Source organism: Giraffa tippelskirchi, chromosome 10 (assembly GCF_054371585.1).
Source record: "Giraffa tippelskirchi isolate mGirTip1 chromosome 10, T2T-mGirTip1v1.2.pri, whole genome shotgun sequence".
Taxonomy (NCBI): domain Eukaryota; kingdom Metazoa; phylum Chordata; class Mammalia; order Artiodactyla; family Giraffidae; genus Giraffa; species Giraffa tippelskirchi.
The window spans coordinates 110,824,377-110,843,271 of record NC_137284.1 but is presented as its reverse complement, the minus strand read 5'-3'; the positions used below and the strand labels follow the sequence as shown (position 1 = coordinate 110,843,271).

General features: G+C 53.2%; 1 protein-coding gene across 4 annotated transcripts in view; it reads left to right on the top strand.

The window, feature by feature from the left end:
- Window positions 1-18,895, top strand: part of MINDY4 (MINDY lysine 48 deubiquitinase 4) — a 112,605-nt gene that overhangs the window by 55,815 nt on the left and 37,895 nt on the right. For 3 of the 4 annotated variants that reach the window (XM_081534806.1, XM_081534804.1, XM_081534807.1), the window contains exons 7-12: window positions 834-940; window positions 3,768-3,884; window positions 5,081-5,169; window positions 14,396-14,494; window positions 16,137-16,200; window positions 17,292-17,357. In XM_081534806.1, the coding sequence (XP_081390932.1) occupies window positions 834-940; window positions 3,768-3,884; window positions 5,081-5,169; window positions 14,396-14,494; window positions 16,137-16,200; window positions 17,292-17,357 (542 nt within the window). Of the gene's footprint in view, window positions 1-833; window positions 941-3,767; window positions 3,885-5,080; window positions 5,170-7,110; window positions 7,114-14,395; window positions 14,495-16,136; window positions 16,201-17,291; window positions 17,358-18,895 lie in introns of all 4 variants that reach the window. The other variant, XM_081534805.1, reaches the window with a different exon arrangement.

Here is an 18,895-nt window from a genome sequence, read left to right as displayed (position 1 = left end):
GCCACAGCAGGTGTAATGGCAAGAGGGAGCCTCGCCTGCCAGGGAAGGCACAGGCTGGTGCTGCCTGCATTCACTCCGGGACCTTCTCTGGGCCTCCATCACTCCAGCTGTGAGAAGGCTGTATTTGGAATGTGACTTAGTGTCCCTTTTGGCTGGAGATCCAAGGAGGTCTGACTGGCAGGATGGCAGAGCTGTTGGGAGCTGGCCTGGGTTTATATTCTATCTCTGCAACTTTCCATCTGGGTGACTTTGGGTCAATGACTTGTCTCAACCTCAGTTTCCTCATCTGTAAATGGGCATGATGATAATTACTCTCTCAAGGAGAGAGTGGGGCTTAGGTGATAAACATAGGTAGTGAAAACCACAACAGTGATAATCCATTATAACTGTCATTATTCTCTCAGGAAGGGCAGCACTTTCTTTCCTAATTTTTCCCTTTTCATGTTTGTCCTCGGGGGGACAGATCTGTGGGTCATGTCCGCCTTTTGGAGGAATCGAGTCTGGGCCAGGCTTTTCCAGGCCTGAGTCAACAACTTAGGCCTAGGCCCTTGTTTCTGCATGTCCACAAGCAGAGCCTTCTAGTGGACTGAGAGCCATGTCCAGCTGCCAGTATCCTTGGACCATCATGGGGTGACAAGGAGCAAGGGCTCTTGCTCTGCCTTCTCCCTTCTGATGGGGGCTTGGGAGCCCCAGAGGGTCCACAGCGGGGTGGATGGTAGAGGAGCCCTCCTCTCATCCCAGCCCTCTCAGCACTCATCAGTGTCCTGGGGGCCTCCTAATCTGTTCTCTGTGCATCATAACAAAGAGCTCACATGGCCACGGTTTTCTTTCAGAGGATGTGGAAGATGAATTGGTAAGGGAAGAAATCATCCTGTGTCCAGTCTCATCAATGCTCAAACTGCAAGTAGTATCCAAGCCCATTGACCTCTCGGTGGCGAAGGTAGGTGTCAACTGCAAAGTGCGAGGTGATGTGTTTCTTGATTTGAACTGCTGTGAATTGGTGTGGTGTGACTTGAAGGTGTCTTGATTTCAGTTGGTGGGAGGAGATGATCTTCCTCTCTCTGCCTTCATTCATCTCGTCATAATCTCTCAGTCATTGTTGAAATGGATATGTGCATGTGATGTGGAAAAAAACATGAGTGGAGAGTCAGGGAAATGGGGACCTATTGCTGGCAGCTCCCTCTCCCTCTCTGCGAGTAAAGGTGAGGATACAACGTCTTTTCGTTGAAACATTCCAGGATCCAGCTTTTCTTTTGGCCCAGAGCTGCTTTACCATGTCTGCACCCGCTAACTCCCAAGTTGAGCTGGGAATAGGATAATCATCCTCATTAGCTTGACTCTTCTCCTGCACTGGTCCCCTGAGCGGTGCTCAGGCTGGGTGGCAGTGAGGAAAGGACAGGGGAGTGTGGCTAATTTCTAGCACCATCTAGGGTCATGCTAGTGGCCTCCTGGAGTCACAGGATTCTGGGAGCTGGTTCCTGGCCTTAGCAGCCTTTTCTGTGGGGATGTCCTGAGAGTCACAGGACTTGGGGAGCTGGTTCCTGGCTTTAGCAGCCTCCTCTGCGGGGATGTCCTGAGAGTCACAGGACTCTGGGAGCCAGTCCCTGGCCTTAGCAGCCTCCTCGGCGGGGATGTGCTGGCCTCCTCTCCATCTCCACTGCCAGAGGGCCTCGCCCTTCCCCGTGGCCAGCAGTTCCTGCCGGATGGAATGAGGCTCCTGCTGTCCTCCACTGGCTTTTCAGCCAGGATTCAGGAAGAGAAAATAAAACTCCTGGGGACACAGCTGACCCTCTTCTCTTCCTACTTACCAAGTATTCCCTGAACACACAGGTGAAAAGTCAAAGGTTTTTCTAGAGGTTTTGTCCCTCTTCATCCCTCTCTTTCCCCTCCTTCTTTTGAAACCGCAGGGAGGGGGTCAGACAAGCAGTCTTAAGTAGTCCCATGCCTGGGAGTAAGTGCTCTGGCTGTCCTTGGCCACAGACATAGCCACAGGCTGTAATTCTTTGTAGTGGGTACTATCATTTTGGGAGGGGCCCTCAGAGGCCCCTAAAGACCACCCAGTAATAGCATCTCAAACAACAGCAGAAAGTTAACTGAGGCCCCCACAGAGAAAGGCAACCCAGGACACATGGCACCCACAGCAAGTAGAACCCAGGTTTCCAGGCTTGTAACCCTGTGACCTGGCAACTGTACTATGCCTAGATGAGAGCTGTCATTCTGTGGTTAGGAGAACAGACATAGGCTTCAGCCAGAAAACTCAAGTTCCTATAGTTTCTAGGCTCCCGGGAAACTCAGTCCAAATACATGGATGACTATAGTTGGTGCAAGAAGGGGAACCAAGCCCTGATTTAGCCACCCCTCTCTCCTGTGTGGTGTCAGCCCACATTTAATGACGTGGGGAAAAGTGCTCTGTCACAGAGTTTTCCCCTGTACTTAATGAAAAAAAGGACTTCCCAAGTGGCACAATTGGTAAAGGATCTGCCTGCCAATGCAGGAGTTGCAAGAGACGTGGGTTTGATCCCTGGGTTGGGAAGATCCCTTGGAGAAGGAAATGGCAACTCACTCCAGTACTCTTGCTTGAGAAATCCCATGGCCAGGAACCTGGCAGGCTACGGTCCATGGAGTCAATAAAAGTTGGACATGGTTGAGCATACACGCACAGTGAAAAGAAAGAACTGACCTTAGAGGGAAATATGAGTCTGTAGGAAAGATAATGACCTGGAAAGGGGCTCTGAGGGTGTAGTGACAGAATCCACACGTTGGCCATTCAGATCCTCTGGGGAGTAAAATCATGACAGAGAGAGGAGGGGCAGCCAGCACAGGATGGGACGTCTGGGGAGAGGCTCTGCTTTCCCATCTGAGGGCTGGTCAATGGGGAAGTGTTGGTGCTTCCTGGGGCTCTAGAGGGTGGAGCTTGGTTTGATGGGAGAGCAATGTCAGCCAGAAGTTTGAAGAAGACAGAGCTGCGAAAAAATGGAGGGGCTGCCTTGGGAGGAAGTGGGAACCCCTTCACTTGGTGGTTGGGGTGTTCAAACCAAGTTTTGGGGAGCATCGGGCACCACTCTTTGGCAATGTTGAGGTTCTTACATGTAGGAAGGGATTGTACTGGTGTGGGGTTGGCAAACTTTTTCCACAGAGGGCTAGATCCTGTATTTTTGGCTCTTGATTGCAACCACACAACTCTGCCATTGTAATCTAAAAGTAAGCACAGATAATATGTAAACAAATGGGTATTGCTTAGTTTCAGTGAAACGCTATTTACAAAGGAAGTAGAGGGTTGGATTTGGCCTGTGGGTCATAGTTTGCTAGAGGTTCTCAAACTTGGCTGTTACAACTACAGATCACAGCATCTGACGCCCAGGGGCTGTGCTTCAGTTGGTCCAACATGGGGTCTAAGCATCAGGATTGCTCGGAGCTCTGTAGGCAATTATAATGTGCAGTCAAGAACCCCCAAGATCCCTTGTCAGACTAAAATTTTGTGTATCAAGGAATGTCTAAGGAACCTAAAAAGATTTTGGTTTGGGTCAGCACAGGCTGGTTGGGTTTACAGATGTTCCAGAGGTAAGACCCTCAGGGTCAATTTTCTCTTTCCTCAAATATGAGAAGAATGGGTTTCCAAAACAAAAAGGGAATAGATAACCTTGCTGGAAAACAGACTACCCTGCTAGATAGAATTCAAGACCAGCTCCTGTGGGAATGCAAACACCCAGCCATGTGTTGTTGTTTGCTTTTAAAACAACCAATAAAATTCTTTCTTCTTTTGACAGGACATAAAGACCATTCTGTTTGGTTCCAGCTTTTGCTGTTTCAACGAAGAGTGGAAACTTCAGAGTTTTTCCTTTAATGACTCAGTATCCTTAAAATATGGCATTGTGCAGAACAAGGCAGGTTGTTTTTAAGTACCCCCCGGGACCCTTCTCTGGGCCCATCAAGGACATTGTCACCCAGGACACGAACTTCACTGTAGCTGGCAGAGCAGGGCCAGGGAACATGACCCCTAATGTAAGTGATGCGGGATGTGAGAATCCTCACTGAGAAGGAATGGGGTGGGGGCCCCTGTGTCTACTTGGAGTTAGCAGAGAGGGTCCTTTAGCTGAGTACCTCGAGTGGTGATCTTGCAGGTAGAGCTGGAGAAAGGATGCTGGAAACAGGTGACAGCTTAAACAAAGGGAGGCTTGTGAATACCTAGAAACTGCAGAGGAGGGCAGAAGTATCTGGTGCGAGAACCAGGAGACATGAGGAGGAGAGGACATAAGGCAGGGAAATGCAAGTAGCTTGTGGCAGGATCTGAACGTGGCTTAAACACATTTCCCAAAAGGTGTATCTTCAGGGCCACAAGATACTATAAAATCCAGCAGCTCATCCAGATTCCATTTCTCAAGCCCCAGGAGCCTCCCCCTGCCCCACACTGCCCCAAGGAAGTGGGACAGGGGGAGGAAAAACCCCAAGACCATCTGCTTCTGTCCCTACCTTGGGCAAGTCGGCACGTTTTTTCACACCCTGAGTTCAAGAGCACCTGGAGGCCCTGCTCTGATAGTCCTTGTACTTGTTGATGGCTTCAGGGCTGAACTCCTCAAGGAGCCCCCACCCTCTGAGACACACCTACTAGGTGCCGAGGCAGGCTACCAGCCAGGGACAATGTTGCTCACACAAGTGGAGGTGGCCCAAGGGGATCGCGTTTAGCTGAAGTGGTCAGGGAAGCCTCCCTGGAGGAGGAGGCCTTTAGGATGGGTAGATAATTGACACCCTCAGCCTGTGGACATGGAAATGTGTCTCTGGATGACTGGACATCTGTGACGATGGCCTCTGGTGGGTTGTGAAGAGTTGCTTTCCTCCCATCAAACACCTCACATTCACACATCACACATACATTCCTCTAGCCAGGTGCCAGAGTCTTTGCCACCTTCTCACTGTGACTGAGAGTCGGCACTTCAGGGAAGTAGACACCACGACAGAGACCCCTGTTTGAGGGGCCTGGGCTCCCCGTGTTCTGTAACCTGTGGGCGGAGGTTGGTTCTGGAGGAACAGAGGGCTGAGCCCTGGGTCAGTTCTCACAGGCACTCACGCATGTCCTTTGCAGGGTGGTCCCTGTGGGGTCCTGGCGGCTGTCCAGGGCTGTGTCCTGCAGAAACTCCTGTTTGAAGGAGATAGCAGCCCTGACTGTGCTCGGTAAGTCAGCGCTCATTCCGGCAATATCTTCTTTTCCCAAGGCTTCTCCTCACTGTCCAGAACAAATAAGCAAGGAAACGTGTGTTTGTTCCCTGATATTTCCCGTCTTCTGGAAAGGGAAATGGAGGCTGGCTAACAGGGCCAGCACAGGCCTGTTTAAATGACCTGCATGTGTTTGTGTCTGTGAGTGGGCAGGCTTGTTAAGTCCTGTTCCACATGAGAAGCAGCAGCTGGAACAGCATTGAAACTCAGGCCATCCCCACCCCCACCTCCACCCCCCCACCAACCCAGGAACGGAGCAGCAGCTGCCCGAATCCTGTCCACACCCAGGTCACTGACCCCTGCGCTGAGCCCAGGCTCCCCTCCCTCCCCTTGTTACCCCATCTCTGCCAGCAGCCATCTCCCCACACATGGTCCAACCAGCCCCACAGGACATGGCTTCCACCCTTGGCCATTCATTCTCCACCTCACACACTGAGTTTTTGCACACAGCTCATTCTCACGCTCACTCTCTCAACAGATGTTTCTGGAGCATTCTGTGTAGGCACAAGTGATATAGAGAGGAATTGATGCATTCTCTGTTCTCCAGGGTGCTCTGTGAGGTTGCGGGGCAGAGAGAAAACCTTGATCCTGCGCTATGGTCGGTGCTCAGTTAGGATTATTGAAGGGCTGGCCAGGGGCAGACCAGCTTGGCCAATTTGAAGAGGCAGCTCTCGTAACCTATAACTGCATTCCCAATTGTTTTGAGTAACCCTCAGAGTTACAGAACTTCTGGCACTTGTTCTTTTTTTTTCAGTTGAAGTCTAACATACATACTGGAAAAGGAAGTGGCAACCCATTCCAGTATTCTTGCCTGGGAAATCCCATGGTCAGAGAAGCCTGGCAGGCTACAGTCCACGGGGTCACAAGAATTAGACATGACTTAACGACTAAACCATCACCACAACATACATACAGAAGAGTACACAACTCAAGAAAGTGCGCAACTCCTGTATGTTCTGTTTAATGAATTATTGCAAAATCACACACCCATGAACACATTCCCAGATGAAGAAACAAAATATTCCCAGCACCGTGGAAGTGTCCTCCTACCCAGTAGACACTTCCATTCTCTTCTCCAAAGTTATAATTAACCAGATTTGAAAATCACAGTTTAGTTCTGCCAGTTCCTGAACCCTAATTAAAGGGACTCACTCTTGACATAGGCATTTTGGTAGCTTTTTTTTTTTCAAAGACAACAAGGCCCATACCCCCCATTTATTCATGTTCTGTTTACTGGGAAAGACACTAGTTCTCCAGGTACCCTGCCAAGCTTGGTACAAATGAAACGTGTTTTACCAGCTTAAAGGATGTGGCCTTAGACAGGGTCCAAGTGAAGGTATCTTTTCATGCTTGGAATTTTATAATTTGTCCAATAAGATGATTTGTCTAATTACTTTACGAAGTAATAATCAAGGTGTTTGATTTCAAGCCGAAGGATGCTATCCAGAGGCATAGCATGTCTGTCACCAGGAGCCCAGTGACATAGCATTTCCACAGCAAGGTCGAACTTTGTCCTGTTCTTCTCCCCTCTGCCTGCTCTGGAGTCCAGTCCAGTGAAGTGCTGCCCATGCTGTGGTCAGGAGAGGCCTGTGTAGTGCGTGATGGTCCTGAATGCTCCTGAGTGGCTGGGTGGGACTGGCTGAGTGAGGGGCCTCTGGCTGCCCGCTTTCAAAGGGTACACGGACCCTCTCTGAGCACATATGCACTCCCTGTCCCCTTTCTCTCCTTGAACAGGAGATATGCATGCAGAGAGGACTTAGTAGGCATTTGGAGGGAGTGTGGGGTCTAGCATGGCAACTGTGGACTTGCCCTCATGGGACCTACACCTGAATACAAGAGCCAAGACGAGTGGGAGGTCCCGGGACAGGCCAGGTGCTCAGGGCCCACCTGGGCGTGAAGAGGGTTGGGAGTTGCTTGCTGGAGACACATGGCACTTTAATCTTACTGAGATTTGGATTGTGAGCAGGACTACCAATCGGCTTCACACACGTCCTTGCATGAGCTTGTTACTCCCTTGGTTTCTCCTTTCCCAGCAAATCCCTCAGACTCCTCCCCTGGCTCCTCACTGTGCAGAAGTTGTGACCTCAGGGCAGCCTTCCCCGACCTCCCCAGATGCTGCCTGCAAGCCCCCTACCACTAGATGCCCTTTTAATCCAAGTCATCACCTGCCCATCATCTGCACCCCGGAACTCAAGACCCCTAAGAACAGGAGTCTTCTTGGACTTGCTGGTCCATAGCTCGTTCCTGGCATCCAGCCCCGGACCTAGTCCACAGAAGAGGCCCTCAGAATTTTTGTTGAATGAAGGCATGAACAAATGCATGAATTATCCAGACTGACTGGGAGGGGAGGGGATGGTATTCCAGTAAGGAGAACAGCATGTGCAGAGGCCCCAGGGCAGGGAGAGGAGCTGAGGGTTGCCTGGGGTGACCAGGGCAGAGTTGTAGAGGGGCAGGGTGAGGCCCCGGGCTGGTGGGTGGGTAAGGGCTGGGCTGCCTGAGGGCCCTCAGGGCCCAGCAGCCTGCTCAGATCAAGCCTTGGCTTTGGCTATTGTGGAAGATGTTGTATAATTCATTTCAGCCCCATGCCCCTTCAGAGCTGCTTTTGAACTTGGACTTTGGGCTTCTCAGGGGAAGTTGTGGATCATTTCCCAACTGTCAGGAAGTTGGTTCCCCGAAGGGCTGTTTGTGCACAAGGCAGTCTTGGTTTCTCGTCTCCCACCCTGCAGCCCCACTGAGGGGTTGTGACAGCCTCTGGATCCCCAGGCATGTCCTCAGGAGAGAGTTCTGCTTTCCTTGCACACCCGACAGGGAAGCCAGGGTTTGGGAGGCAGAGAGCCATTCCGGCTGGGGGCCCAAGATGGGCTCTGGGTGGAAAGAAACCTGTACCATCTGGGAGAGAAGAGCTGGGGCCGACCTTGCCTTAAGGCCCTCCGGGGCCGGCTGGTGGCGCATAGCAGGAGGAGGTTGGAAGGAGCTGCTGGCTGCTGGGGTTTATGTGTGGGAAGGAACCTTGCTCTGGGGGATGGCGGCCTGGTCAGGCTGGAGGAGGCCTGTGCGGACTGGCCGGGAGAGCTCGGCTGGCTGGCCAAACAGGGTCCCCTCCCAGAGGAGGCATGGAGGGATTCACGCTACAGAAGAGTGACTCACCCTTCTTTGGAGCCCCACAACTGAGGTGCTCCTGGTAAGTCCCTTCCCTGTTGCCCAGGGCCCTGCACCAAGAGCTGCTCTCCACGCAGGCCTAGCAGAGTGGGCTCCCTTCCTGCTTGCATTGACGGCCAAGCAGATGCAAGAGTGGATGTTCATCATGACCAGCCTAGAGGGACGGACAGAGAGCTTGACCTAGTGACCCAGGCTCCCTTGTCTAGCCAGAGCCGCTGCAAGTGCCTGAGGGGACTCAGGAAAATGTGGCTCTATGGGGCACCAGCTGAGGGAGGTCCCAGTGGTGACAGGTTGTGGGCAAGGGACACCAGCTGCCTCTACACCTCCCTCCCGTGTCTCCTTCTCCCACTGCCATGCAGTGGGCCTGACTTTGCTGAGGCATGAACCTACCTTGGGACTGGAAGGCGATTGGGGGTGAGAGGAGAGAGTCCTCCTGGGTTCAGGCTAGGACTTGGGTCAAGCAAAGGCCAAGGGAGTGTGGGGCTGGGGCCTGAGGCTGGCAGCTGAGGGGTGGAAGGGTGAAAGTCTGGGTTCGCTTGCCGAAGAGAGGCCCTGCAGATCAGAAGCCATAGAAAGTTGTCCTTGCCAAATGGATGTTGGTGCAGCCTATTGGTGCCTGTGCTGAGGCTGGGGCAGTGCTCAGCTGTGGAGTCTCAGCCTGTCTCAGGATGGGGGCTGCTAAAGAGAGTACTGGACTGGCCAGAGACGTGGATTATAGCCCGTGGGCCAGCAAGGTTTCACCTTCTCCATTTGTGAATCTCTGTCCTGCCCAAGACTGACTTAGTTAGGAAATGCAACCTAGTCCTTCATAAATCAAGGGCTGTGCAAGTGGGTGGGAACTGGGGATCACCTACTAGGGTACATATGGGGAAACTGAGGCTCAGAGACAGAAACATGCTGGCCCAGGTTCACACCTGGCCTCCAAGGTAGAGCCAAGCTTGGTACATGACACCCTGTGTGTCACACCGTGCTGTGCCCCGCAGGAGACTCAGAGTACCAGGACGGGCTGAGAGGCCAGGAAGGGGCTGGCACCAGGATGCTAAGTGTCGTGGGCTTAAAACACCCGAGGGGTGGACCCCAGACAGACTCTTGGTGACGAAGGTACGGTTCTGTAGGTGCTATATTTCACAAGGGACTTCTGGGCAGAACCTCTCCCTTTTTCCTAATTTGGAAAAAAATAAAATCAATGCAGAAGAGTCCAGTGAACCCTGGGGATCTGCTGCCTCATGTGAGGAAAGGGTGACATTAGATGTCCCTGCAAGAATCTCTCGCAGCCCCAGTACCTCTGGCTGCATGGATTCATTTGTATGATCTCGACATTGATTGGGTTATTGACGTTGCTGCATGGGCTGTGTGTGCTAAGCTGGGTTTGAAACTTCAGTCCTCCTTTTTGACTCTGAAATCCGAGATTTCAGAAATGATCCGGCTTAAAAAAAAAAAAAAACAGGCAAGCTCCTCTGTTCCCGTTAGGAACACCACAAAGGCCTTTATGTCACACAGGGACAGGGACAGCATCTGCAGCTGCCACGCTGGGCCCTTGGGGGTCTCTTGGACCAAGGTTGGTGGGCCTTCTTGCACTGGGTCTGCAGGCCTGGTGGGGGTGCCCCCTTGCTCGCTACTTTCCCAACAAATGATGGGGAAACGGTTCTGTGAAAGCTGCACAAGGATGTGACTGCGCCCTCCAGGGAAATCATGCTGAAGTAAAGGCTTCTTGGCAGCGGTGGTGTTTTTTCTATGGGACTGTCTGGCTTCATTAAGACTCATTCCATCAGGCCAGCAGCCGGCCTCTGCTCAATCGGGGAGGATAGAACTGGACGGCAGGACTTGGTGTTTTTCCACTCCAGGAGGGGCTGTGCCGGTCGGCTTGGCTCGTGGGAAGCGATGGTGAGCCTCGTTCCCCTGAGGGCCTGGGACATGCCATGGGCCAGGGAGCTGTCCTCCTTCCTCCACTTCCCTTCTCAACTGGGGAAGTTGAGGCCCAGAGAAAGAGGGGCGCTTGCCCAAGGCCCCTCCAGACACTAGTCAGTGGAGCCAGGCTCAGATTCCAGATCCAGTGGTCCTCAGGCCTGCGCTGGCAGCATGTGACCCTGAAATGAGGAAGAAAGACCCGCAGTCACTTGCCAGCTTTCCTCTGATTCTTTTGTAGATTCAGACTGGCGGGCATGTCAGAGTGGACAGGCGAGCCTGTTTTGAGTTAATGAGGGTGGTAGAGCCATCTTTTTAATCTGAAAGACCTGGGTAATTAAACCAAACACAGGACGTATTTCCTCCCTGACACCCTTTGCCATCCCTAGACAAATCCTGCACTTCCCCTGTGAGGAATTAGACTCTTTTAAAGACACTTCCCTGGTGGCTTAGCAGTAAAGAATCTGCCTGCAATGCAGGAGACCCCGGGTTCAATCCCTGGGTTGGGAAGATCCCCTGGAGGAGGGCATGGCAGCCCACTTTGGTACTCTTGCTTAGAGAATCCTATGGACAGAGGAGCTTGGTGGGCTACAGTCCATAGGGTCGCACAGAGTCGGACACGACTGAGTGACTGAGCAGCAGCAAAGAAGCTTCTCTTGGTTTAGGAGCCGGGCCAGGTGCTGGGTTCATGGTCAAGGTTGGAAGAAGGCAGTTCCACACCACCCTTGTCAACAAGGTGAAGGCAGAAACACTGAGTTCCCCCAGGGAAGGTGGAGGCCCAGTGATTCACCACAGTACATCCCCACTTTCTCTGGTCATCTGCACCCACCACAGCCCTGGATACCCTGCAGCTGGTTACATGGCAGAGGGCAAGGCTGGAAGGATGGTCGGGACATCTGGTCCGGTGTCTGCATTTCCAGATGGGAAAGTGAAGGCCAGCAAGGGCAAGGGGCTTCCCCGAGTGAGCCAGGAATGGAACACAGTCCCTACCACTGCACTTGCCCCCATGCTGCCATCTTTTGGAAAGCTTGTCTCAAAGAGCTAGAGGAGGCCCAGGGAAGAATGGAGAGGCTAAATGGAAGGCAATGGAAAGAACCAGGACTTTGTGCAGAAACATGGACGTTCAGGGGATCTATAACTAAAGCCTGTGAGACCAGGAAGATAGGCCTCGCCAAGGAGCCCAGTCTCTTGATGGCATTTCAGGTGCAGGAGAGACAGGCTCAGAGGCAGAGGGATTCTGTGCCTGGTGCCGGGGGCTCCAAAGGCGAGTCCACCTCCCCACCCTCTCCTGCTTCCCTCACTGTTGTTTCATTTTGTTCAGTTTTTACCAACTGTGTGACCTTATGTGAATCACTTAGGCTCTGTGCCTCAGTTTCCCCATTTTAAAAGGGGACAATAATAGTACCTCCTTCATAGGGTGGTTTTGATGATTCATGCAGTAATACGTGTGAAGGGCTTCTAACAGCTTCTAACATGATGACTACTTACTATAATATATACTGGTTTTTAAAGTCTTATTTGTGGCTGTCCTGAGAAGCTCTCAATGAAGGGTTACCTGCTTCAGCAAGTTAGTGTGAGTGAATGTTTGGAAGCTGACCCAGTAGCTCTGTTTGGGGGTCTTCCAGCATAGATGCTCTAGGCAGAGTATACAATCTAGGCATAACTTTGCAGCACTCTTGCCTGTGTTGCGGGATTTAGGTGTGTGTGTGCGGGATGGGGGGGGGCGGTCCCCTGGTTACACCTGTGCTGCAGGAGGAACCTGCAGTGAGTATGTGCAGTGAGGGTTGGAGGGAGGGCAAGACAGAGCAGCAGTGCTGGCCAGCTCAGCTGAGGAGCAGGGGCAGGAAGGGGGTGAGCGTGGATGCTCAGGAGCTGGGACTAATATGACTGACTGTCACCTGGATGGGAGCAGGGCTGGAATCAGGAGCTGTGGGGATGATGGAGTCAACATCCATGGGCTCTGATTCCAAAGAGATGAATGTCCAGCCCTTTCTCCTTTGTCTGACAAGCCCTATGTTCCCATCCCTCCGTGATCCTTGGCGGCCGCTCCTGAGTCCCAGAGCGATGTTTCCTCACCTTTGTTTTCATAGTTGACAGTGGCCCGCAGCCAGTGCTTTCCAAGTGTCGGGTGCTGATGGCTGGGTAACTGTCTCCAGAGGAGCAGGCAGGCTTCCTGAGGCTGCAGACACCCCAGGCACTCTGAGTCTCATTTCTCAAGTGCTTGAGCGCTCGCTTGTCTCGTTGAAAGATTGCCTGGTGTTGGTGGCTTGTCATCACTTTCACACCAGATGTCGGGATCTCACCGTCCTGTCAGCTCTTTGGCCACAGCCAAATGTCAAGTGGGGACACTTTCATAAAGACAACAAACAGCCAAAGGTACCCTTTAACGAGCTTCCTCCACACGCCAGGCATTGGCTGTGGACCTGACGCACATCATCTCGTGTAAATTGCCTAACACGATGCAGGAGGTACGACTGCTATGGCCAGTTTAGGAAGTGGGACACGAGGGACCCTATGTCACATCGCCTCCCACTTTGAAGACATTGCACCACAACAACCTAGGTGCAGACGGCCAGCTCTGTGTCCCAGGTTTTAGGCTGTGACCATGTGCTGCCCCCCACCATGACCTGTGTCCTGGTTTCCAGGTTCTCTTTTCCTCCCCTGGGGAGGAAGGACAAACACTAGTTTTCTCCGAACAGCTCAGCCTGGAGCTCAGGGTACTTGGTAACTGAACGCATGGGAACTCTCTCCGTACTCCTGGGAGCCCCGGCATCAAGCCCCTTTTGTTCCTTTGGTAGTGGAACACTTAGACACTCAGCCTGCCTCTGCAGAAATTTAGGAAAACTTCCCAGGATCCAGGGCTGGGCAAGAAGCACAGCTCTGTGGAGCCCTGAAGATAGAAACAGCGTCTGTATTTGACTGCTGCTCCTTCTCCCTTATTGACTTCATGCACTAGGGACCTCTTGTGTGTGTGTAAGTGACTTCAGTCATGTCCAACTCTTTGCCACACGATGGACAGTAGCCCGCCAGGCTCCTCTGTCTATGGGATTCTCCAAGCCAGAATACTGGAGTGGGTTGCCATTTCCTTCTCCAAGGGATCGTCCCCACCCAGGGATCGAACCCACATGTCTCATGTCTCCTGCATTGGCAGGCGGGTTCTTTACCACCAGCACCACCAGGGATCTCTCTGCCATTGTTCACACCGCTGACTGCCTGTCCTTCTTAAACCCTTCTGGTCCTAAGATAGTACTGGCCCCTCTCCGAGCTCTGCCCTTCCTGCCTCCCTCCCCGCCTCCCTCATATACTGGAATTCCACCAGGCTCCAGCCTTGGCCCCGCCTCTGCCTCGTACATCCTCTCTCTGGGAAATCATAGCCACTCAGAGTGCCCAGGACATCTCACCGGCTGGTGGTCCATAAACCTCTACTCAGCCCAAGCTGCTCTCCTGGGCTTTAGAGCGACAGCTTCACCTGGTGGGGGGCGGGCATGGGGGTCCCTCGGGGGGAGATCCTGCATGCGTCTCCTGTCTCCCCGCTCCTCACCCTGTGCTCACATTTCAGCTCCACCATACACTCACCCCAAACCCAGCAGTCATCATGAATCCTTCCTTTCCCACGTCTCCACACCCCGTGTCTAAGAAATCAGCAAGTCAGGCCACTTCCTGTCCACACTTTGGGTCTCATCCCCTATCAGCTGGAGGAGCACAGGACACCTCTTTGCTTGCATGAGCTGCTGTCTCCGGGGCCCGGGTGTTGGGACTGGCCCAGCTGGGGTGGGTCAGGGCTGTGCCTCTGCGTGGGGTGGCAGCAGTTCTGGGCCCAGTCTCCCCGGCTCTGTCAGAACTCGCAGCCTGTTCTTGCACACACCTCTGGGCCCTGCCAAGTCTCCAAAGGCCCCTTTGCTCCCGTGGGTGATTTCCTCAGCCTGCTCCTCCTCCAGCCCTGCCGGGGCCCCCTTCCTTACAGCTCTTTTCTTGGTCCTCATCTGTGGAGGCCCCCGTCCCAGGTTCTGTCTGAGTCCTCTAGGGTGGCAGAGGAAGGGACAGGTCCTCTGCCTCATGGCTGTGCCATCTCTAACTTCTGCCACTACAGGCCTAAGCACGTTTCCCTTTCTGTCCTCAGGCTGCAGCCTTCAAACGCTCACAGGACCCATTGCCTGGCCCTGGCCATTGCAGACATTGTGTGGCGGGCTGGGGGCCGCGAGAGAGCCGTGGTCACACTGTAAGTGCTTCCCAGGGCTGTGTTGCTACTGTTCTACCTCTGGCGGGCTGGGCTGCAGGCGAGCTGGCTGTGTGCCTTCTCGTCATTGGGGAAATGGTCTTCTCACGCAGGCGGTCTGGGCTGAAGGACCGTGTCTGTGTCCTCCTAGACTCCTGCCCTGTGCTCCAGGTCAGGGGGATCCCAGAGAGTCACCTTGATGTGCTGGGCAGCCCTGGGAGAGGGCCAGCCCTCCGCATGGCCCCAGTTGAGAGGGTGTCAGAGCCAGGGACCTGTCCCCAGGGAGCGCTGGGGGCTGTAACCTGCCAGGGAAAACCCCTGGGCCCTGGCAGCCTGTTCCCTTCTGTATTTCTCTGATCTGAAGACCCTGGAAAACAGCCTCTAGGCTGACCCGGTCCCCAAAGTACGCTCCCGTTTTCTGTGTCTCTTGGGCCCGTGTTCAGAGGAGGAGACTCAGAGAGGTGAGATGGCGGTGGTGGAGCCAGCACCGTCTTCTCCCTGCTGCCCTGTCCTGCTAACGGAGGACCCCATCCCCATAATCCACAGGGATGGTCTGCCGGTTCCTCAGCCTGACCCTTGAGAGTGGAAGCCTCACTTCATTCCAGCTGTGTGGCTGAGCTTTAGTCAAGGGGGTCACCCTGCTGGGGCGCAGTAGTCAGGAGAGCACAGCACTTAAGAGACTCCAAAGGCTGACTCCTGGTGCTGTTGCTTATTGGCTGTGTGACCTTGATTAATTGTCTTGACTTCTCTGTGCCTAACTTGTTTCCTCATCTGGGAAATAGGGGTGAGAACAGTGATTGATTGCTTAATGGAGTGGTTGTGAGAATTGAATGAGTCAGTATAGATGATATATAATAGATGGTAGTATCATTGATCAGTTTAATCATTTATTCATATAAGTAAATGATCAAGAGTCATATGAAGCACTCAGGATAAGTTCTGGCACGTACTAAGCATCAGGTCAGTGTTAGGTATTATCATCGTCACCGGTGTTGTTCTCATCGAGTGCTTGTTCTTGGTACCCATGCTGCAGTTAACCTACAAACCCTGGCCCTTAGGATCTGCATGGCAGCCCTGAGAGCAGATGGAGAAAAATTCAATTTCTCCTCACTGTACAGATTAAGAAACAAGCCCAGAGAGGGGCAATGGCCAGTCCAAGGCTGCCTAGCAGGCTCATGTCATAGTGGCCCCAAACCCAAATGCCGCTTCTGGTCCATGCCACTTTTGGCTGCACATACAAAGGCTGTGTAAACAGATGACCTCCAAAAGGACAGAGGCTGGACTTCCTCAAGTCCCTAAAAACCACGGGCAAGTCAGCATTGCTTAGTCTGGAAATATGCTCGTCAGTGGGTGAGAGGCAGACTTCCGGCTGCCAGGATCTGGGTTTGGTTATCCCAGGTTCTCCTTCAGCTGTCTTTTTTCCACTCTATATCAACCCCCTCACCCCCCACCCCCGCCTGTTAGTGGAGTTCTCGGGACCAGTTTAGTGGATAACTTCAAAGCGGCAAAAGAAGCACTTGGCTCCCTTCTTTCCTCTGGGCCACCTTTCTGTTTGTCCTCATTGAATGGCTGTGTGGTTTTGCCCTGGCTCTAGGGCATGTCTTCTCTGCGAGCAGAGACTCATGCATCTCCCTTTCCTTTTTAGGGCTTCGGGAACACAGCACTTCAGTCCAACAGGGAAATACAAAGCAGATGGAGTCTTAGAAACAGTACGGCTTTCTGGAAAATTATCACGCAAACTTTGGCTTTGTGTGGGGACAGTCTCCTTTTATATAAGTAAATCCTCCCTCAGTTGGGGCTGGGCAAGCCGTCCATGTGCCCAGGCCAGCAGAATCCTCTACCTGGGGTTGAGGTGGGGGGCTTTCCAATGGACTCCAGCCAGAACTGGCTTTATGGCTAAAAGGCTGACAGGGGCCCTGTCACACTGAGGTTGTACAGAATCTGAAGTCCCTGCAGCCTTCTGTACAAAATGCCTTTTGGCTCAACCCAGCCATCCCTGTGCCCTCTTATGTCATAGCATCCTCTCTGGGATTGCAGTGAGAGGATGCTGGGGGTGGGGGGGAGAGGAAGTAGAGAGCAGAGAAGAGCTTTGATGGACAAAGCCAGACTCGAGGAAGACAAGGACGGGAAAGAAATGTGCAAACTGTGGACATGCAGAAACTGTGACATTTTCCCACACATTAACGTCTTCACTGAGAATTTCTCATTTACTTTGTTTATTTCCTTTTGGACATATGTGTCCTGGGATCCTACTTGAGGATCTCACTTTGTCAAGTGTTTTCTAGAAAAGTGTTTTTTTCTGCCTGAGAAAGCCCAGGAAACTCATGACCACTGCTTTGCACTGAACTCAGGACGCTGCCTTCTGGGCTTAGAACTGGCTGGCGGTGGTGATCTGGACAGGTCACTCACCCTGTACCCCCCTGGTCACCCTGCCCTCAAGGTTCTTCTCAGAAATCTGAGACTAGCCCTCCAGGTGCGGCCCTGCCTGTCAGCCTCACATGATGTGGACTCCTGGGCTTTTGTTCCACGATGTCTTGAATCCTCGGATCTCTAAAGGCAGGTCCAATTTTGCAGCAAGGTGGCAGCCCTAGAGACCCCAACTGGACCCTGCAGCCCCTAAGTCACACATAGCTGCGGGAGCCCCTCTGCACCCCTGCTCCTGAGGTCACCGCTCTCTGACTGCAGAGTCATTCCCCAGTGGGGTCTGCTAGTTGTGGGAGTCAGGGGCACAGAAGCTCATCCAGCATGGGGCCCATCCACCGGGCCTGGGCAGTTCACCCTGTGTGTTTGTGTTTCTCAGCTCATCCTCCACAGTTTGACCTGCTATGAGGAGCTGGTGACTTTTCTTCAGCAGAGCATCCATCAGGTACGAACCATGGTTTAGTGTGCGGGATGTGCATTGCTCAGCTTCTACTTTCTTTGCGGAAGAGATGCTGGTGAGCTGGGGTTGTTCCTAATTCATCCCCAGCCTGGGGCGGTGGGGTGATGTTGGCTGGGAGGCCAAGGATCTGACCTCTGTTACTGAGTCCTGGAAGTCGGGCCACAGCTACAGGTAAAGGCAGCTGCCGCAGTGAGGACTGGAGAAGCAGAGCAAAGATAGAGTGGGATCAGACTAAGGGAAGCTGTGATCAGACTGCAATTATGAGAGCCTTCTCTTTGTCTGAGGGCGAGCAGCTACCTCTGCAGGTAAAGACCCCTTCATCAGTGGATGGGGCCCTGTATCAGCTGGGGAGGTGCCTAGGACATGGATCCCTGGGCTGGGTTGGAGGTATGCGCACTGTTGTTGGAGTTCCTGATAATAGAGGACCTTGCGTGGTGTCCTGGGAGGCAGAGCTGGGCTGGCCAGGGCCACTGAAACATCTCTCTACTGGAGGAGAGCCATCCATCTGCTCCTGACTGTGAGATGGGTAGAACCCAACCAGTGTTCAGAGAGCCAAGGGGATTCAGTGTATGGCTATAGCCATGGGGCTCCAGGAGTGAAGATCATTGTCTCTGGAGCCATCTCCCTGTGTTTGCATCTAGGTTACACCCCTTTGTAGCTCTGTGACTTTGGGCACCCTAATGCACCCTCCGTGCCTCAGTTTCCTCCTATGGAGCATGAGGATGGTGACGGAGCCAGCCTCAGAGCTCTGTGTGCAGAGTGCCTGGAGCACTGTGTCCTGCTCCATGTTTCCAGTGGTCGTTAGCTTTCACTGTGGGTGTTTTATCACCCTGGTCATGATCTCTTAAGGCAACCTTGAGACAGGTTAGTTATAGTCAGGTAGAAATGGGAGGGAAGCATGGCAGAGAGGAAGCAGCCTGAGCCACGGCTGGGGATGGACCCCTGTGAGATTCCCAACCACCAGGCCACACTGTTCTAATGTCTATGTGCTGGGGCTGCAGGAGAGAAAGGGAACGAGGCCACCCTCTTCTGGGGCACAGGCCAATCTCCCTCCCTCCCCTCTGCCCTCCCTTCAGCTGTCCAGGCTGTGGGATCGGCCCTTTCAGGCTCCACAGAAGGCATGAGAGCATTTTGTGGTGAGCCCAGAGGGCAGGAGGACTCACTGGTTATGGGACCAGGCTGAACACACCTGCTGTCAGAACACCCTCCTTGGGCACAATTCCTGGAAGATGCTGAGGGTCCGGGCATAGCCCGGGGAGTGTTCTGGCCCTGACAGCACAGATGTCCCTTGGGTAGAAAAAGGGGGCCTGCATTGAGACTTGCATAGGGAGGGTGCGGGCCCTGAGGTGCTGAGCCACCTGCAATCCACTCCCCCAGAGCTTGTGCCTTGGGCATGACTTTCCCTGAGGAGAGGCCCAGAGCCTGGCCTGGCCTGGAGGTATGTGGGAGGGGTCTGATGTAGGAGGGGTCCTGACCTTGGCATTGGGAGTCCTGGGTAGGCTGTCACTTGCTGCCTGTCCCTG